Raw genomic sequence first — 15,010 nt, 5'->3', positions numbered from 1 at the left:
TCAGGAAAGGTTGCGTTTTGATCGGCTTGGAAGAATAAATAGGATTTTTCTTCCAGCTCTTTGATTACCATTCACCTGGCAGAGATAAGTGCAGGATAAAACAGAGAAGAAGCAGCGAAACCAGAAAGTCACACTGCAACTGAGGATCGCACAGCAATTCCGTGTGTGGATTGCAGCAGGAGAAATGTGAGTGCACACAATCTGAACATAAAACATCAAGAGTTAGACTCCAAAGATCACATATAATATACTTTCAAATATGTTGTCAAATATGTGCACGCGCTGCCTTTAAGATAAGATAGAATGGCATACTGAAGCTCGTCTAGTTGCTAAACAATGAACCCAACTTCCAATACAATACTCGCTTAATGATTTCAAAGTGGAATTCATTTATTCATGGGACCACTAACTAGGCTTTTAAACACTTTGATGACTTGCTTCATGTATTGATCAATGCCATCAAAAATTATCTTCTTCCCATAGAAAGTTGTAGAAACATTCACACGTGCTCACTTAAACATTATTTTTGGTTTTGAGAAAACAGGCACCACTTTAAATTAGGAAAATGAGGAGCAAACTGAATTTTGACATACTAAAATTAATGCATTTTGAGGGTGACAGAGCATTCAAATAAAGATCTCCCAATTTCATTCAAGGTTCTTTCTGCTGTGCCTTGCTTGGCATAAATCTCAAAGAAATGGCATTTTTCAACATTTATCTGTTATTAGAAAATCAATTGTTCATTACTGAACCTCCATTGTATTTTTTTCTCATGGAGGTAATAAAATAAGTGAAATAAAATATAAATTTTACATTGATTTTTAAATTTTCATTAGAGCATATTTTTTATTGATTTCCAAGATTGTAATTTCTGCTGAACAGCAAGGTGACTCAGTTGTACCTATACATCTATCAAATCTTTTGCAGATACTTTTCCATTTTGGAGTATTGGGTAGACTACCCTGCATTATAAGGTAGATGCTTGTTAGTTATCTAATAGTGAGTGGGCTCCTGCATGAGAAGAACACTAGTTTGAACGCCCTGTGCTGCAGACAAGGCTGTCTGAGCTTACTTCGGTTGCTTTACCTCTCAATGTTTCTTCCCTGTCTATAAGATGGGGATATAAGAAGCAAAGTAGGACTTCCCTCATGGGTCAGTGGTTAAGAATCCACCTGCCAATGCAGGGGACATGGGTTTGATGCCTGGTCCGGGAAGATCCCACATGCCGTGGGACGGCTAAGCCCATGTGACGCAACTACTGAGCCTGTGCTCTGCAACCAGGAAAGCCAGCAAACGAGAAGCCTGGGTGCCACGCAGAGGAGTAGCCCTGGTCACTGGAAGCTGAGAATGCCTGAGTGTACCGAGGAAGACCAGGGCAGCCAAAAAAAAAAAAATATATATATATATATATATTATTTTTAAAAAATAACAAACAACCCATGGGTAGCTATAGTCCTTCATAAAGTTGCCCGTTTCAGCATTTGCATTATTCCCACATTTGTGAATATTGTGTAGCCATCAATGGTGGCCTCCCTGCAATAGGTACTGAGTATAGAATAGATTGATGGAGCATGCTGTTCACCGCTCCGTCAGCCCTGAAACAATGTGGGGTTTGTATCACATGTGCAAGTCTGTCAGAGTGATGCCACTGCAGGGGGTTCATTTTCCTTTATATTATTAATGTTAGGATGTTTTTGATAAAAGCAATAGCTTTAATGCTTTGAAAAAATAGTGTTAAGTTTTAAACAACATAAGAGCTTTGAGCAAAGAGTCAGTGTAGACTGAATCCTATCTACAGCTGTTAATTTCATAAGGTGCACTTGATTTGGGGGAGATCAATATGCCTCTCCTATAAAACATCTCCATTTACTCTTTGTCCCATCGCCAGACTCAAGGATGCTAGCACTTTTGCATTTTCATGTTGATAATACCAAGTGCTTTAAAGGATATTAAGACTTGAATTTAATTAAGTTGGATTTCATTATCCTCTCTTCATCCGGACATACTGAAGACACATGATCCAGACGAATTGCACCCAGATGACAGAATTTCTTCTCGTGGGCCTCACAAATCGTCAGGAGTTGAAGATGCCCCTCTTTGTCCTGTTCTTATCCATCTACCTCTTCACACTAGCAGGCAACCTGGGTCTGATCCTAGTCATCAGGACAGATTCAAGACTCCACACACCAATGTACTTCTTCCTTAGTAACTTGGCTTTTGTTGATTTCTGTTATTCTTCTGTCATTACACCCAAAATCCTGGGGAATTTCTTGTACAAGCAAAATGTTATCTCTTTCAATGGATGTGCCGCCCAGTTGGGCTGTTTCCTGGCCTTCATGACTGCCGAGTGCTTGCTACTGGCTTCCATGGCCTATGACCGGTATGTGGCCATCTGTAACCCTCTCCTCTATATGGTTGTAATGTCCCCAGGCATCTGCGTTCAGCTTGTGGCTGCCCCCTACAGCTACAGCTTCCTGGTTGCCCTGTTTCATACCATCCTCACCTTTCGCCTCTCCTACTGCCATTCCAATATCATCAATCATTTCTACTGCGATGACATGCCTCTTCTCAGGCTCACTAGCTCAGACACTCACTCCAAGCAGCTATGGATTTTTGCCTGTGCTGGCCTCATGTTCATTTCCTCCCTTCTGGTTGTTTTTGTCTCCTACACGTCCATTTTTTCTGCCATCCTGAAGATGCGCTCCGCTGAAGGCAGGAGCAAGGCTTTTTCCACCTGTGGCTCCCACATGCTGGTAGTCACCATATTCTATGGGACTCTCATCTTTATGTACTTACAGCCAAGTTCTAATCATTCCCTTGACACAGATAAGATGGCCTCTGTCTTCTATACAGTGATCATTCCCATGTTGAACCCTTTAATCTACAGCCTTAGGAATAAGGAGGTGAAAGATGCCCTGAAAAAAGTCATCATGAGTAGAAACCAGGCTTTTATGTTCATGAAATTAAGAAAGTGACTTGAATGAATAAAAACAGAATTTTCTTCACAGTCTAATCTTTTTCTCTTAAGCTACCAAAATGCCTATTCTTAATACTGGATTTCTACATGTCTGTTCATTGTGTAATAAAATTTTCTAAAGATTTTCACTTAGAATGAGATTTCAGATATAAAAGTGTCCATTAGGATTTTTTGCCAATTCTCTCATTTTCAAATGAAATTATATTAAAAAATTAATTACTTTTTCCATAAAAATTTATACCAATTTTTTAAAATTTCTCAAATGAATAATTGTACAACAAACCATTATCTGGATATATAACTAGTTTAGGACAAAGGTTTCGCCTTTCCACCACTTTAAAATCCCTGGTTCAGGATTCTCCAGTTCCATTAATTATATCCCATATGAAGAGCAAAGATACACATTGTACTTCTTTCCCTGATTTGCTAGTTTCTTGGAAAAATATAACATTATAAAACTGTTCCATAAATCAAGTATACTTCAATAAAAATAATTTTAAATTAATGAATGTATTAATAAAACTGCTCCATATTTATACATTTAACAAATTGTCTTTATTTTTTTTTTCAAATTGTCTTTGTTGAAAAGAATAATACTACATCCTAAGTTTACCTGAATCACTGATTTAACATGGCCTGACATCTGGTCTGATCTCTGAAGACTAATTTTTAAGTGAACTCCTTTTTTTAAGCCTATGAGACCTTGTTATAATTTTTCAAAGTATCTAAAAAAGGTATAAGTCAAGAATGGAATCCCAGTGGTATCATATATTCTAAATTAATATACACAAAATTTTTGAAGCGTCATAGATCATTTACTAGTAGCAAGGATCCTATGCGGCTATACTGGGTGAATCTCAGGCAAGTTGGTCATTACTGTGTAGTTTATAATATGATAAGCACAGTAGGCAATGCATCCTGTAGCTTATTTGTCAAATAAGGATGGCATTACAAAATTTCGAGTCTCCTAAAATATTGAATACACAATAGAGTAATTATAAATCACAAGCATTTGGACATCATCTCTTTTGCTAAAGAACCTGAATTCTAGTCCCAGCGATACTATACTTGAGAGGCCAATTTACAAGTGAGGATAACATACGCAATGGATAACTGTGATATAGATACAGATATACAGGTGTGCGTATATAATTTCAGATAAGCGTAATGATAATTTAGCAGTTCGCAATTACACAGAAAATGGTTTTGAGTTTGTAATTTGCATATAATTTTAATATATATTAATGAATGTATATATGTGTGAGTGTGTGTGTGTATGTGTGTGTGCCATTTGAATGTTTAATGAAACATAACCAGAGAAAGGAAATATAGTATATATTTTGGTGAATCATAGAGATACAGGGTTGACTTAATCTACAGTTCTCAAAAGTTTCTTTTTTGGTCTTTAAACAGATTTACCCACTCTTTGAACAATTCAGTGGTTCCTGCAGCAAATTTTGAGTCTCAATTCTATATACTCAAAGCCTGTCATTAATGTCTTTGAATTCACACTGTCCTGTCTTGGCAAGATGGAGCTTTTACCATGACACAGCTCTTCAATTAAAGAGCATAGATTCCTTGGTGTCTGAAAGCCCGAATCTGAATGCTAGGTGTGACCTTAGAGGAATCAAAACATCTCAGACACTTCTGTATGCCTCCATCTCTTAAACAGTGTGAAGGTAAAACTAATAACAAACACTAAATCTATTGTCATGAGACCAAGACTATAGATGAATTTCTTTTCTGAATGTCATTCTACCAAAATAAAGTGAAACTATGAATTTATTTGACTTACTTAAACATAAATAACATGAATATATAAGATGAATATAGCAATTTAATATTGCTAAGCTCAATATTAAATTAAGCTTTATGTTTAAATGTTTTGTTTATCATATGAAGTAGAATTCTGAAAGCTATGTTTTTACTTTTCTTTGAAGTTTCACGTTTTTGTGAAAATTATAATTTTCATTACATAGCATTGTAATAGAAGACATTGTCACAATCATAAAAATTCCAATATTATCTTTTCACTAAACATATTGGATTAGATACACTTTCATACTTTATACATAACTATATTTCACCCTTTCCTTCATTGCATTGGCTAGCACATTAAGAATAATATTTAGTAAGAGTCATGATTGTCTTAATTCTAGTTGAAATGCCTAGTGTTTCATCTTAATATATTTATGGCCATCTCTTTAACTCTTGAAATATTTATCCTGCTATACTACCTATGATGCTAAAATTTTGTATCCATGATATCCTATATTTTAACTCAAGATATTCTGTTTTACTTAACAAATATCCTGACTACTGAGTGTGTTGGAATTCCTGCCTGCAGCAAATCCCTTCAAATCAAAAGCAGGCAGCACTGAAATCTGAGAATGGCCCATTGACCAGTGAGGATTTATCTTTCCAATATGGTCACCATAAAATAAGCATGAGTGAAGTCCTTAATCCACAACGTGGAAGATTACCTGCAATGGATGTTCTGGAGATAACAGTATGATATGCTTCTATATACAATTCATGGCCAAACACAATAATTCAGAAGCAACTGAGTTCATCTGCCTGTGACTCACAGACAGTCTTGAGCGTCAAGCCCTTCTTTTGGGGATCTTTTTAATGATCTACTTAATTAGCTTCATGGGTGATCTTGGATTAATCATGTTAATTCGTGTCAGTCCTCAGCTTCACACAGCTATGTATTATTTCCTTAGCCACCTAGCTTTTGGTGACTTTTGCTATACCTCCTCAGTCACTCCTAACACTCTGGTGAACTTCCTCCAAGAAACTAAGAGAATATCCTTACCTGCTTGAACCATTCAGTTGGTCCGCTTTATCAGGTGTGTGGCTTGTGAATTTTATATGCTCTCAGTCATGGCTTCTGACAGGTATGTGGTCATTTGTAATCCTTCACTCTACACCATTGTCATGAACAAAAGGGTCTGTATTCAGATGGTGCTTAGCACATATCTGTATAGCTTTTCTGTGGGATTCCTACAAGCACTTTTTACATTCCACTTATCTTTCTGTCATTCAAACATAATAAATCACTTCTACTGCGATGATGTCCCCTTGGTTGCCCTGGCCTGTCATGAAACCCATCACAAAGATATCAAAAAGCTGTTATTGTTCACACTTGCGGAGTTCAATACCTTTTTCTCTCTTTTTATCATCCTTGTCTCCTATGTATTCATTCTACTTGCCATTCTAAGGATTAAACCAGCTGAAGGCAGAAAAAAGGCATTTTCTACTTGCGCCTCCCACTTGACTTCCATCACTATATTTTATGGTCCGATCATCTTCATGTATATGCAACCAGAAACAAGCCATTCCTTGGATACTGATAAAATATCTTCTGTATTCTATATAGTGATAATTCCCATGCGAAATCCTCTCATATACAACCTGAGGAACAAGGAAGTAAAAATTGCTTTGAAGGGAACTATGGAAAAAGCGTATTCTACTATAATATAAGTGATACATCAACTGAAAGCCTTCACATTTAGGAGGTCAAAAGAAAAAAAAAGCAAATAAACAAAAAAGCAAATAGTTTTTCTGCATGATCATGCCTTTAGTAACATGCTTTCTAACACTGCAATATTTAAAAAGTGAAAGTGATAGGGTTATCTCAGTCCTGTCCGACTCTTTGAGACCCCATGGACTGTAGCCCGCCAGGCTCCTCTGAACAGGGAATCCTCCAGGCAAGAAGGCTGGAGTGAGTTCCATTCCCTTCCCCTGTGGATCTTCCTGACACAGAGATGGAGCCAATCTCCCACATTGCTGGCAGATTCTTTACCATCTGAGCCACCAAGGTAAAGTTAATATTAATACAGAAGATACATTTGTTTTTTAATTTTATTTTTATTATTTTGTAAATTATAACTTCTGATAATGCTGAATATGCATTGGAAAGACTGATGCTGAAGCTGAAGCTTCAATATTTTGGCCAACTGATGTGAAGAACTGATGGAAAAGACCCTGATGCTTGTGAAGATTGAAGGCAGTAAGACAAAAGAACGACAGAGGATGAGATGGTTGGATGACATCCTCAGCTCAATGCATGTGAGTCTGAGCAAACTCCAGAAGATATGAAGGACAGGGAAGCATGGAGTGCTATAGTCTATGGGGTTGCAAACAGTTGGACAGCATTAGTGACTGAACTACAACAGCAATATTGAAAGATATGAGGCTGAAATAAGTTCAGTTGCAAATAGTGGGTTAAATTTTCTTTTGTAGATCACTTAAGATCTCTTTTTTTCATAGTGGAATTTTGACTTGAATGCTTCAATTCATAAATTTTACATGATAAAAAATCATATCGTAGAAGACATACAGATGGCTAAAGAAGACATACAGATGGCTAACAAACACATGAAAAGATGCTCAACATCACTCATAACCAGAGAAATGCAAATCAAAACCACAATGAGGAACCGTTTCATGCCAGTCAGAATGGCTGCTACCCAAAAATCTATAAGCATTAAAGGCTGGAGAGGGTGTGGAGAAAAGGGAACCCTCTTACACTGTTGGTGGGAACGGAAACTAGCACAGCCACTATGGAGAAAAGTGTGGAGATTCCTTAAAAACCTGGAAATAGAACTGCCATATGACCCAGCATTCACACTGCTGGGCATACACACCGAGGAAACCAGAATTGAAAGAGACACATGTACTCCAATGTTCATCGCAGCACCGTTTATAATAGCCAGAACATGGAAACAACCTAGATGTCCATCTGCAGACGAATGGATAAGAAAGCTGTGGTACATGTATACAATGGAGTATTACTCAGCAATTAAAAAGAATACATTTGAATCAGTTCTAATGAGGTGGATGAAACTGGAGCCTGTTATACAGAGTGAAGTAAGCCAGAAAGAAAAATACCAATACACGATACTAACACATATATATGGAATTTAGAAAGATGGGAATGATAACCCAGTATGCGAGACAGCAAAAGAGACACAGATGTATAGAATAGTCTTTTGGACTCTGTGGGAGAGGGCGAGGGTGGGATGATTTGGGAGAATGGCATTGAAACATGTATATTATCATGTGTGGAATGAATCTCCAGTCCAGGTTCAATGCATGATACAGGGTGCCCGGGGCTGGTGCACTGGGATGACCCAGAGGGATGGGATGGGGAGGGAGGGGGGAGGGGGGTTCAAGATGAGGAACACGTGTACACCTGGGGCAGATTCATGTCAGTGTATGGCAAAACCAATACAATGATGTAAAGTAACTAGCCTCCAATTAAAATAAAGAAATTTTACAAAAAGACTGAAACAGTAACTTGAATTTTAACAAGGGAAGCATGTCCTTCTGCAAAGAGTAATGTTTATAGATCCAATAATATAATTAATTTGCTGATTTTTAGTGAAGTTATTTTGTCTTTGAAGAATGTCCTTGCTTTGAGTAACATACAGCTCTGACTATATGAAAACAACTACACTGAATATATAAACTGCCTTGAAGAATATAGTTATTTTAACAAAACTAATGAGGAGAATGTATCTTTCCATTTATTTTTTCTTTAATTTTATTCATAAATGTCATTGATTCCTGAGGAAAGACTTTGGCTAGATTTATTCCTAGATATTCTATTATTTTATTCAGTTGTTAATGACAGTGTTTTCTTAATTCTTTTGATGATTCATTATCACTATATAGAAATATAACAGATTTTTATTTATTAAATTTGTGTCCAACAACTGTATTCATTGGTGAGTTCTATCAGTTTTTTGGTGACCTCTTGGAATGTATACAGAATATCGTATCATCTGCCACTGTTCCTTTTAAAAAGAAGATATTTCATTGAAGGTTTTGCATGTATTTCCATCGTGGATATTAATCTGTAATTATCTCTTTTGGTCCTGTCTTTATCTGGTTTTGGTATCAAGGCAATACCTGCGTTGTAAAATGGGGTTGCAGGGAAATGCAAATTAAAACCACAATGAGATATTGCCTCACACCTGTCAGAATGACTATTACCAAGAACGTAGCAAATAAGGAATGCTGTCAATAGAACAGAGAGAAGGAAGCTCCTGTGCAGTGTTGACAGGAATGTAAATTGATAGAGCAACTGCTGAAAAGGGCAGGAGACTCCCCAAAAATTAACAGTGAGCATCGTGTGACCAGAACCCCACTGCTGGGTTTCTTTCTAAAGGAAATAAAGCAGTTATTTGAAAAGATACTTGTGCCTTTATGTTCACTACAGAATCACTTACAATAACCGATTTATGAAAGTATCATAAATATCCATCAAGAAAATGGAATTTTACTCAGCCATAAAAAAAGAAAAATGAAATCCTGTCATTTGTGATAACGTGGCTAAACCTAGGGGGTATTATGCTAAGTGAAACGTCAGATACAAAAAGACAAACACCATGCAGTTCAGCCGGCATGTGAAATCTAAAAACCAACATAATGAAACAGAGAATAAGCAGTTCCTTGAGGAAAGTGGAGTGGGGAGAGGTGCGAACGAGCTGAGAGGCCTTAAGAAGCACAAACTTGCAGTCACCAAATAAACGAGTCCCTGTGCGAAATGCAGCGAGCGTGGGGACACAAGCGATCCCATTGCAATGCACGTGCGTGGTGACAGACGGTACCCAGACAGGCCATGGAGACTGGCAAGAGCAACGGATAGGCGTCTTCAGCCACTCTGCTGTGCAGATGGAACCCACACAGTGCTGAAGTCAGTTATCTTGTTATTGTCGTCAGTCGCCCAGTTGTGTCCGACTCTCTGCGACCCCCTTGATTGCAACACCCCAGGCCTCCCCGTCCCTCCCCATCTCCCGGAGTTGGCCCAAGTTCAGGTCCATTGCACCGGTGATGCCATCCAGCCGTCTCATCCTCTGATGCCCTCTTCTCCTTCTTCCCTCAATCTTTACCCAAATCAGTGACTTTTCCGATGAGTCGGCTATCTGCATCAGTTCAGTTCAGTCCAGTCGCTCAGTCGTGTCGGACTCTTTGCGACCCCACGGACTGCAGCACGCCAGGCCTCCCTGTCCATCACCAACTCCCGGAGTTCACTCAAACTCATGTCCATCGAGTCGGTGATGTCACACAACCATCTCACCCTCCTTCGTCCCCTTCTCCCGCCTTCAATCTTTCCCAGCATCAGGGTCTTTTCCAATGAGTCAGTTCTTTGCCTCAGGTGGCCATTTTATTGGAGCTTTAGCTTGAGTATCAGTCCCTTCAGTGAATATTCAGGGCTGATTTCCTTTAGGATGGACTGGTTTGATCTGCTTGTAGCCCAATGGACTCTCAACAGTCGTCTCCAACACCACAGTTTCAAAGCATCAATCCTTCAGCGCTCAGTTTTTTTATGGTTCAACTCTCACATCAGATGACCAAAACACTGAAGCTTCAGCTTCAGCATCACTCCTTTCAATAAGTATTCTATAATTCAACTTAAAAAAAAAAAAAAAGAAAGAAAAAGTAGGCACTGGGGTAAAAGCAAATGAAGGTTATCTCTGAGACTGGAGATTATAGGTGATGGTTAATTTTACTTTAGGTTTTTCTGTGTTTCTATTTGTGGGCAATGAAAAGTATTGTTTGTATAATCAGAAAGAAGACAATAAATGTTATAAAAGGTAGCATATAAAAATAAAGAGGTATCATGTCCTTGACAATCAAAGAGTTCAAATAAAAAAATGTGTTAAAATGGTTAATATTTAAGGAATATGGGTGAAGGTTGTACCAGAAATCTTTGTAATATATTAGCACCTTTTCTCGAAACTATGAATTTATATCAAAAAAATTAAATAAGTCATCTAGCATTTGCTATTTAGTTTTAATTTAATGTTTTAATTGAACAATATTTTTAACACATTTCTTATTTTGATGTTCTGATTCATAATCCTTTGTAACTTTAAAAGGCTATAACTTCTTGCCAGTAATACCTAAATGTAATATATCTTTCCTTAAGAAAATAAATAAAACAATTCATCCATCTTCCCCAAAGTTTATTTTAACACAATTACCTTTTGCTTTATAAGGGCTTATTACTAAGATTGTAGTTTTCATTTGTCACAATCTGTCATAAAGCAATATACCATATTTTTTTTGTAATGTTGTGTAATATTTTAAATGGCTGTATATTTGTTAGTAACTTTATGATCAGCCTTAAAATTATAGCCAAAGTAATGCATATATCAAGGTCTCTTCTCAAGTATTCAGCTCTTTTAAGTTAGGAGGATAAATACGGATCTTTTAGACTCAATTTCATTACTTCATGTTGGGAGGTCAAGTATTTTGCAGGCATGACAGAGGAAAACCAACCTCTGTATCCACTGCATCATTTTTATTGTGCCTGAAGTGCCTCCTGGCCCAAGCAGAGAAGTCTTAAATCATAGCCACCGCCTGTCAGATTCCGGGTCACTTCCACAGATTCTACTGTGCCTGCATCACTAGGTACTATGTGCTATGTACTCCTAAGACAGGTCTTCTCAAGTATGTTTCAAAATATTATAGACTCATAGTGATGATCTATAAAAGGGAATTCAAAGCTGAAATAAATTTTAAAAATGGTTTATGATGCAGTCTCTTGCTTGAAGGCACAATTCCCATTGGTGTAAATAATGTAAAGTAATTAGCCTCCAATTAAAATAAATAAATTTAAAAAAAGAACTGATACGTTTACATTATTTATTGAGGTAACACTGGTTTACAATATTATATAAGTTTCAAGTGTACAACACTGTATTTCACCATATGCATACACACAGCACAAGGAAAGGGAGATTACATATATATGCCTGCGTGTGTGCTCAGCTGTTTTAATCCTGTCTCTTTCTGACCCTATGGACTATTGCCCACCAGGCTCCTCTGTCCTTGGGATTCTCCAGGAAAGAATACTGGAGTGGGTTGCCATTTCCGCCTCCAGGGGATCTTCCCAACCCAGGGATCAAATCCATGACTCCTGCATCTCCTGCATTGCAGGTATATTCTTTACCATTGGAATAGGCACCCCTCTCCAGTATTCTTACCTGGAAAATTCCATGGACAGAGGAGCCTTGTGGATTACATTCCATGGGGTTGCAAAGAACCAGACACAACAGAGCAAGCATATACAAAATCACAAGATTCCAAAAAACAGGGTGAGGTCAGTCTTCATATAAACCTCAAACATGCTCTTCAAGATTCACCCCAAGCCCCTGAAAAATTTCCCCAATTTGTAGTATATTTGAGAAAAGCAGATGCCTTTTCACCTGAAATTTTTTCAGTGACCTTCCCTGTTGCCTCATGACATTAATCCGGTACATCAGGATATGTTAGATTGCAGGGACTTCACCTTAGCCCACTTGGAGTAAGTCCAAGACAAATTTATCAGCAACCACTACTTGCTTCCATTGTGTGTGGCCACAAATCTCTCTGTATGCAACTTTCCATGTGGCAAGCTAAACAGCGAGTCCATTGGCAACAGCCCAGGAACAAAAAATACAATAATTAATACATAGTAAGTTGTTTTTTTTTCAAAGGAATTCAGACTGTTTCTTTTAAAACAAGCTCCTGTCTAAGGCTCCCTGGACACCAGCATCTCCTTGAGGATGGGTGGGCCCTCTCTAACCCTGCGGACAGGGTGGCTTCAGGAGGCTGGTCAGGCTCAGGGCTGGTTGTTGGTTGTGGGCTCTGAGTACTGCCATTCCTCAGTATGGGGGGTCATCCTTTCCTCCCATGGCAGACCACTAGTGGACCAGCATGTGCTGGGCATGGCCTGGGAGTTTCCAGCTGACAAGTTGACAGACTCTGTGCTGGGACATGGTCAGGCTGTTGTCCAGGCTCACCTCGCAGACTCCTGGTACAGGCTCCTGAGGGACTCGTGGTCGGGACGCTGTCTCCACTGGCCATACCTGCTCACCAGAGAGGCCTGGGGCAGCCCCGTGGGCAGATCCTCTTCGGTGCCTTTGTCCAAACCTCAGTCAGCTCCCAACTCATAGAATTTTTCTTCTCACTCTTCCTTGACTCTTTCCTTTTGTTTTATTACACAAATAATCTCACCCTATGTCACAGAAAGAGTCTTTCTTATTTGGGACAGAAAAGGATGTATTCAAATGCGTGATTGTAAAATTCATCTCTAATATCACAGGATGGGGAGCCTGATGAAAAAAACAGGTGTGGAGAACAGTGTCTAACTCTGTCTTTTGCTGTTTGACCAGTTACAGCTTTCCAGCTTCACCACTTTGTGTCCTTTTAGTCCATAACTGGAGTAAGGAACCGACTGCTCCTTCCTTTGCAGAAGATTCAAACCCTGCTGCACATGGGAATCCTCACTCTGTCCCATTCACTCATTACAATAAAAGACCTCAAGCCCCGTAACCATTACTGGCTCCTCCTAGCCATATTTTCAGGTCAGATTGGGAATTCACGCTCCTCTCCCTAGAAAGCCCCGTTATGTGAGCAAAACTCTTATTATCTTTCCTTCTTAGACATGTGGTATCATCTGGCTGGACATTGAAGGCAAGTTGTGAATGGAGTGGTCCATCTATTTCTGTGAAATGTCTATGATTTGTGTGTTTTGCCTTCTAGACACTGAAGAGAAAGAAATGAATATTGTCTTAATCTTTGCAGCTGAACTGAAATGTCAACCATAATATTGATTTGCACATTAATCTCAGAAGGAAGGAATAAAAGTTACTTATTGGGAAAGTCATTTTTATCCAATGGTTTCCAAAACCTGCTACTAAATACAGGGCCCATAGATGTAACATTTATTTTAATTAAATTTATAATTTTAATATAAAGCCAGTGCGACAGACTTCAAAACAAATAATCAAAGCAGACACAGCAACTAATCAAATTGTTTTCCCAAAAGAGATCATTAAAATTTTCCTTTACTCTAGATTCTTTAATTAAACATAGTTGAAAAAGTGATCTACCATTTCAAGGGAAACAGTTTTCCCCCAGTTACTAAGCATTAAAAAAATTATGTTCTTTTATGTATAATTATATTGTCTTTCAATGTTTGTTAAAAAGAATGTAGTTCAAAAAGAAATCTCCCTGAGGGACTACATACACAAAATGCAAAGTTGTCTCATAAATACCCAGGTAATTTAAAATGTTACTGGCCTCACAAAGATCCCTTTCAGGTACACTGAACTATTTAGGGGTTTGTTGTTGAATTGAATGATGACATATTGAATATTGAAAGGCATCAGGTAGTAGAAAAATGTGCTCAATCTGTTTTTTGGGGGAAAGAATTTGGACTTACAAAACTATAACTTTTATTCACTTAATCACTTAAGGATAATTATTGACCGTCTTCTGTATACTAGGTACAGTTAGAGGTAATGATTAAATTGAATATAAGATAGAAATATCATTGCTTGCCAAAAGGAGTTGAAGCTTAGCATGTGTTATAGACATATTGATAGCTGTCTTCATTATAGTGTGGTAAGTGTTATGAAGGAATTAGTGGCTGCAAAAATGTATATATGAGGAGGATTTAAACTGCCTTGAAATCCTCTAAGAGGAAGTGATTCCATAGAGTAGAGAAAATTAAATAGAAGGATAATCAGGCAAATAAGAAGAATGGTGGCAGAGGAAAAGTGTCCTAGGAAGAGAATAAAGGGGTGTATAAAATTTTGTCTCATATTTAAATATATACAATTTGGAATACCTGTGACATAGAAATTAGATAAAAAATGTTTCAGGAGGCACCTGATCTGAGATGCGGAAATGAAGTTTTCAAGGTCTATGTTAGCTGTGAGAAAGAACTTGAAAGTTATCCAAATGGCAATGGGAAGACACTGAAGGATTTCATCAGGACAAAATAAGAATAAAGTTTCTGTAAAATTTCAGATAAGCTGAAAATTGAAGAACAGAGAACAATAAGAGTGACTGAAGGCAAGACTAAAAGTTAGGTTTCATTTGCCAAAAAACAAAGCATCATTGTGCTTGGACTTATAAAGCAATAAATGTGACCAGATTTGAAAACCGTGTAAGGGGTAAATTGCTAGTGTTGTCATTGTTTAGCCACTCAGTCGTGTCTGACTCGTTGGAGTAGCCCACCTGTAGCCC

General features: G+C 38.0%; 1 protein-coding gene and 1 pseudogene across 1 annotated transcript; both read left to right on the top strand.

Moving 5' to 3' along the window:
• The first annotated feature begins 2,015 nt into the window (after window positions 1–2,015).
• LOC148775746 (olfactory receptor 8U9-like) lies at window positions 2,016–2,975 on the top strand. Its single transcript, XM_088843574.1, has one exon. The coding sequence runs from the start codon at window positions 2,016–2,018 to the stop codon at window positions 2,973–2,975; it is 960 nt and encodes a 319-aa protein (XP_088699700.1).
• Window positions 2,976–5,512: 2,537 nt separating this feature from the next.
• On the top strand, window positions 5,513–6,463 carry LOC148775745 (olfactory receptor 5AL1-like; annotated as a pseudogene).
• Window positions 6,464–15,010: the final 8,547 nt, after the last annotated feature.

Source organism: Moschus berezovskii, chromosome 14 (genome assembly GCF_049115385.1).
Source record: "Moschus berezovskii isolate FMDL1 chromosome 14, NW_MosBer_1.0, whole genome shotgun sequence".
Taxonomy (NCBI): Eukaryota; Metazoa; Chordata; class Mammalia; order Artiodactyla; family Moschidae; genus Moschus; species Moschus berezovskii.
This window is presented reverse-complemented; position numbering and strand designations above follow the sequence as displayed.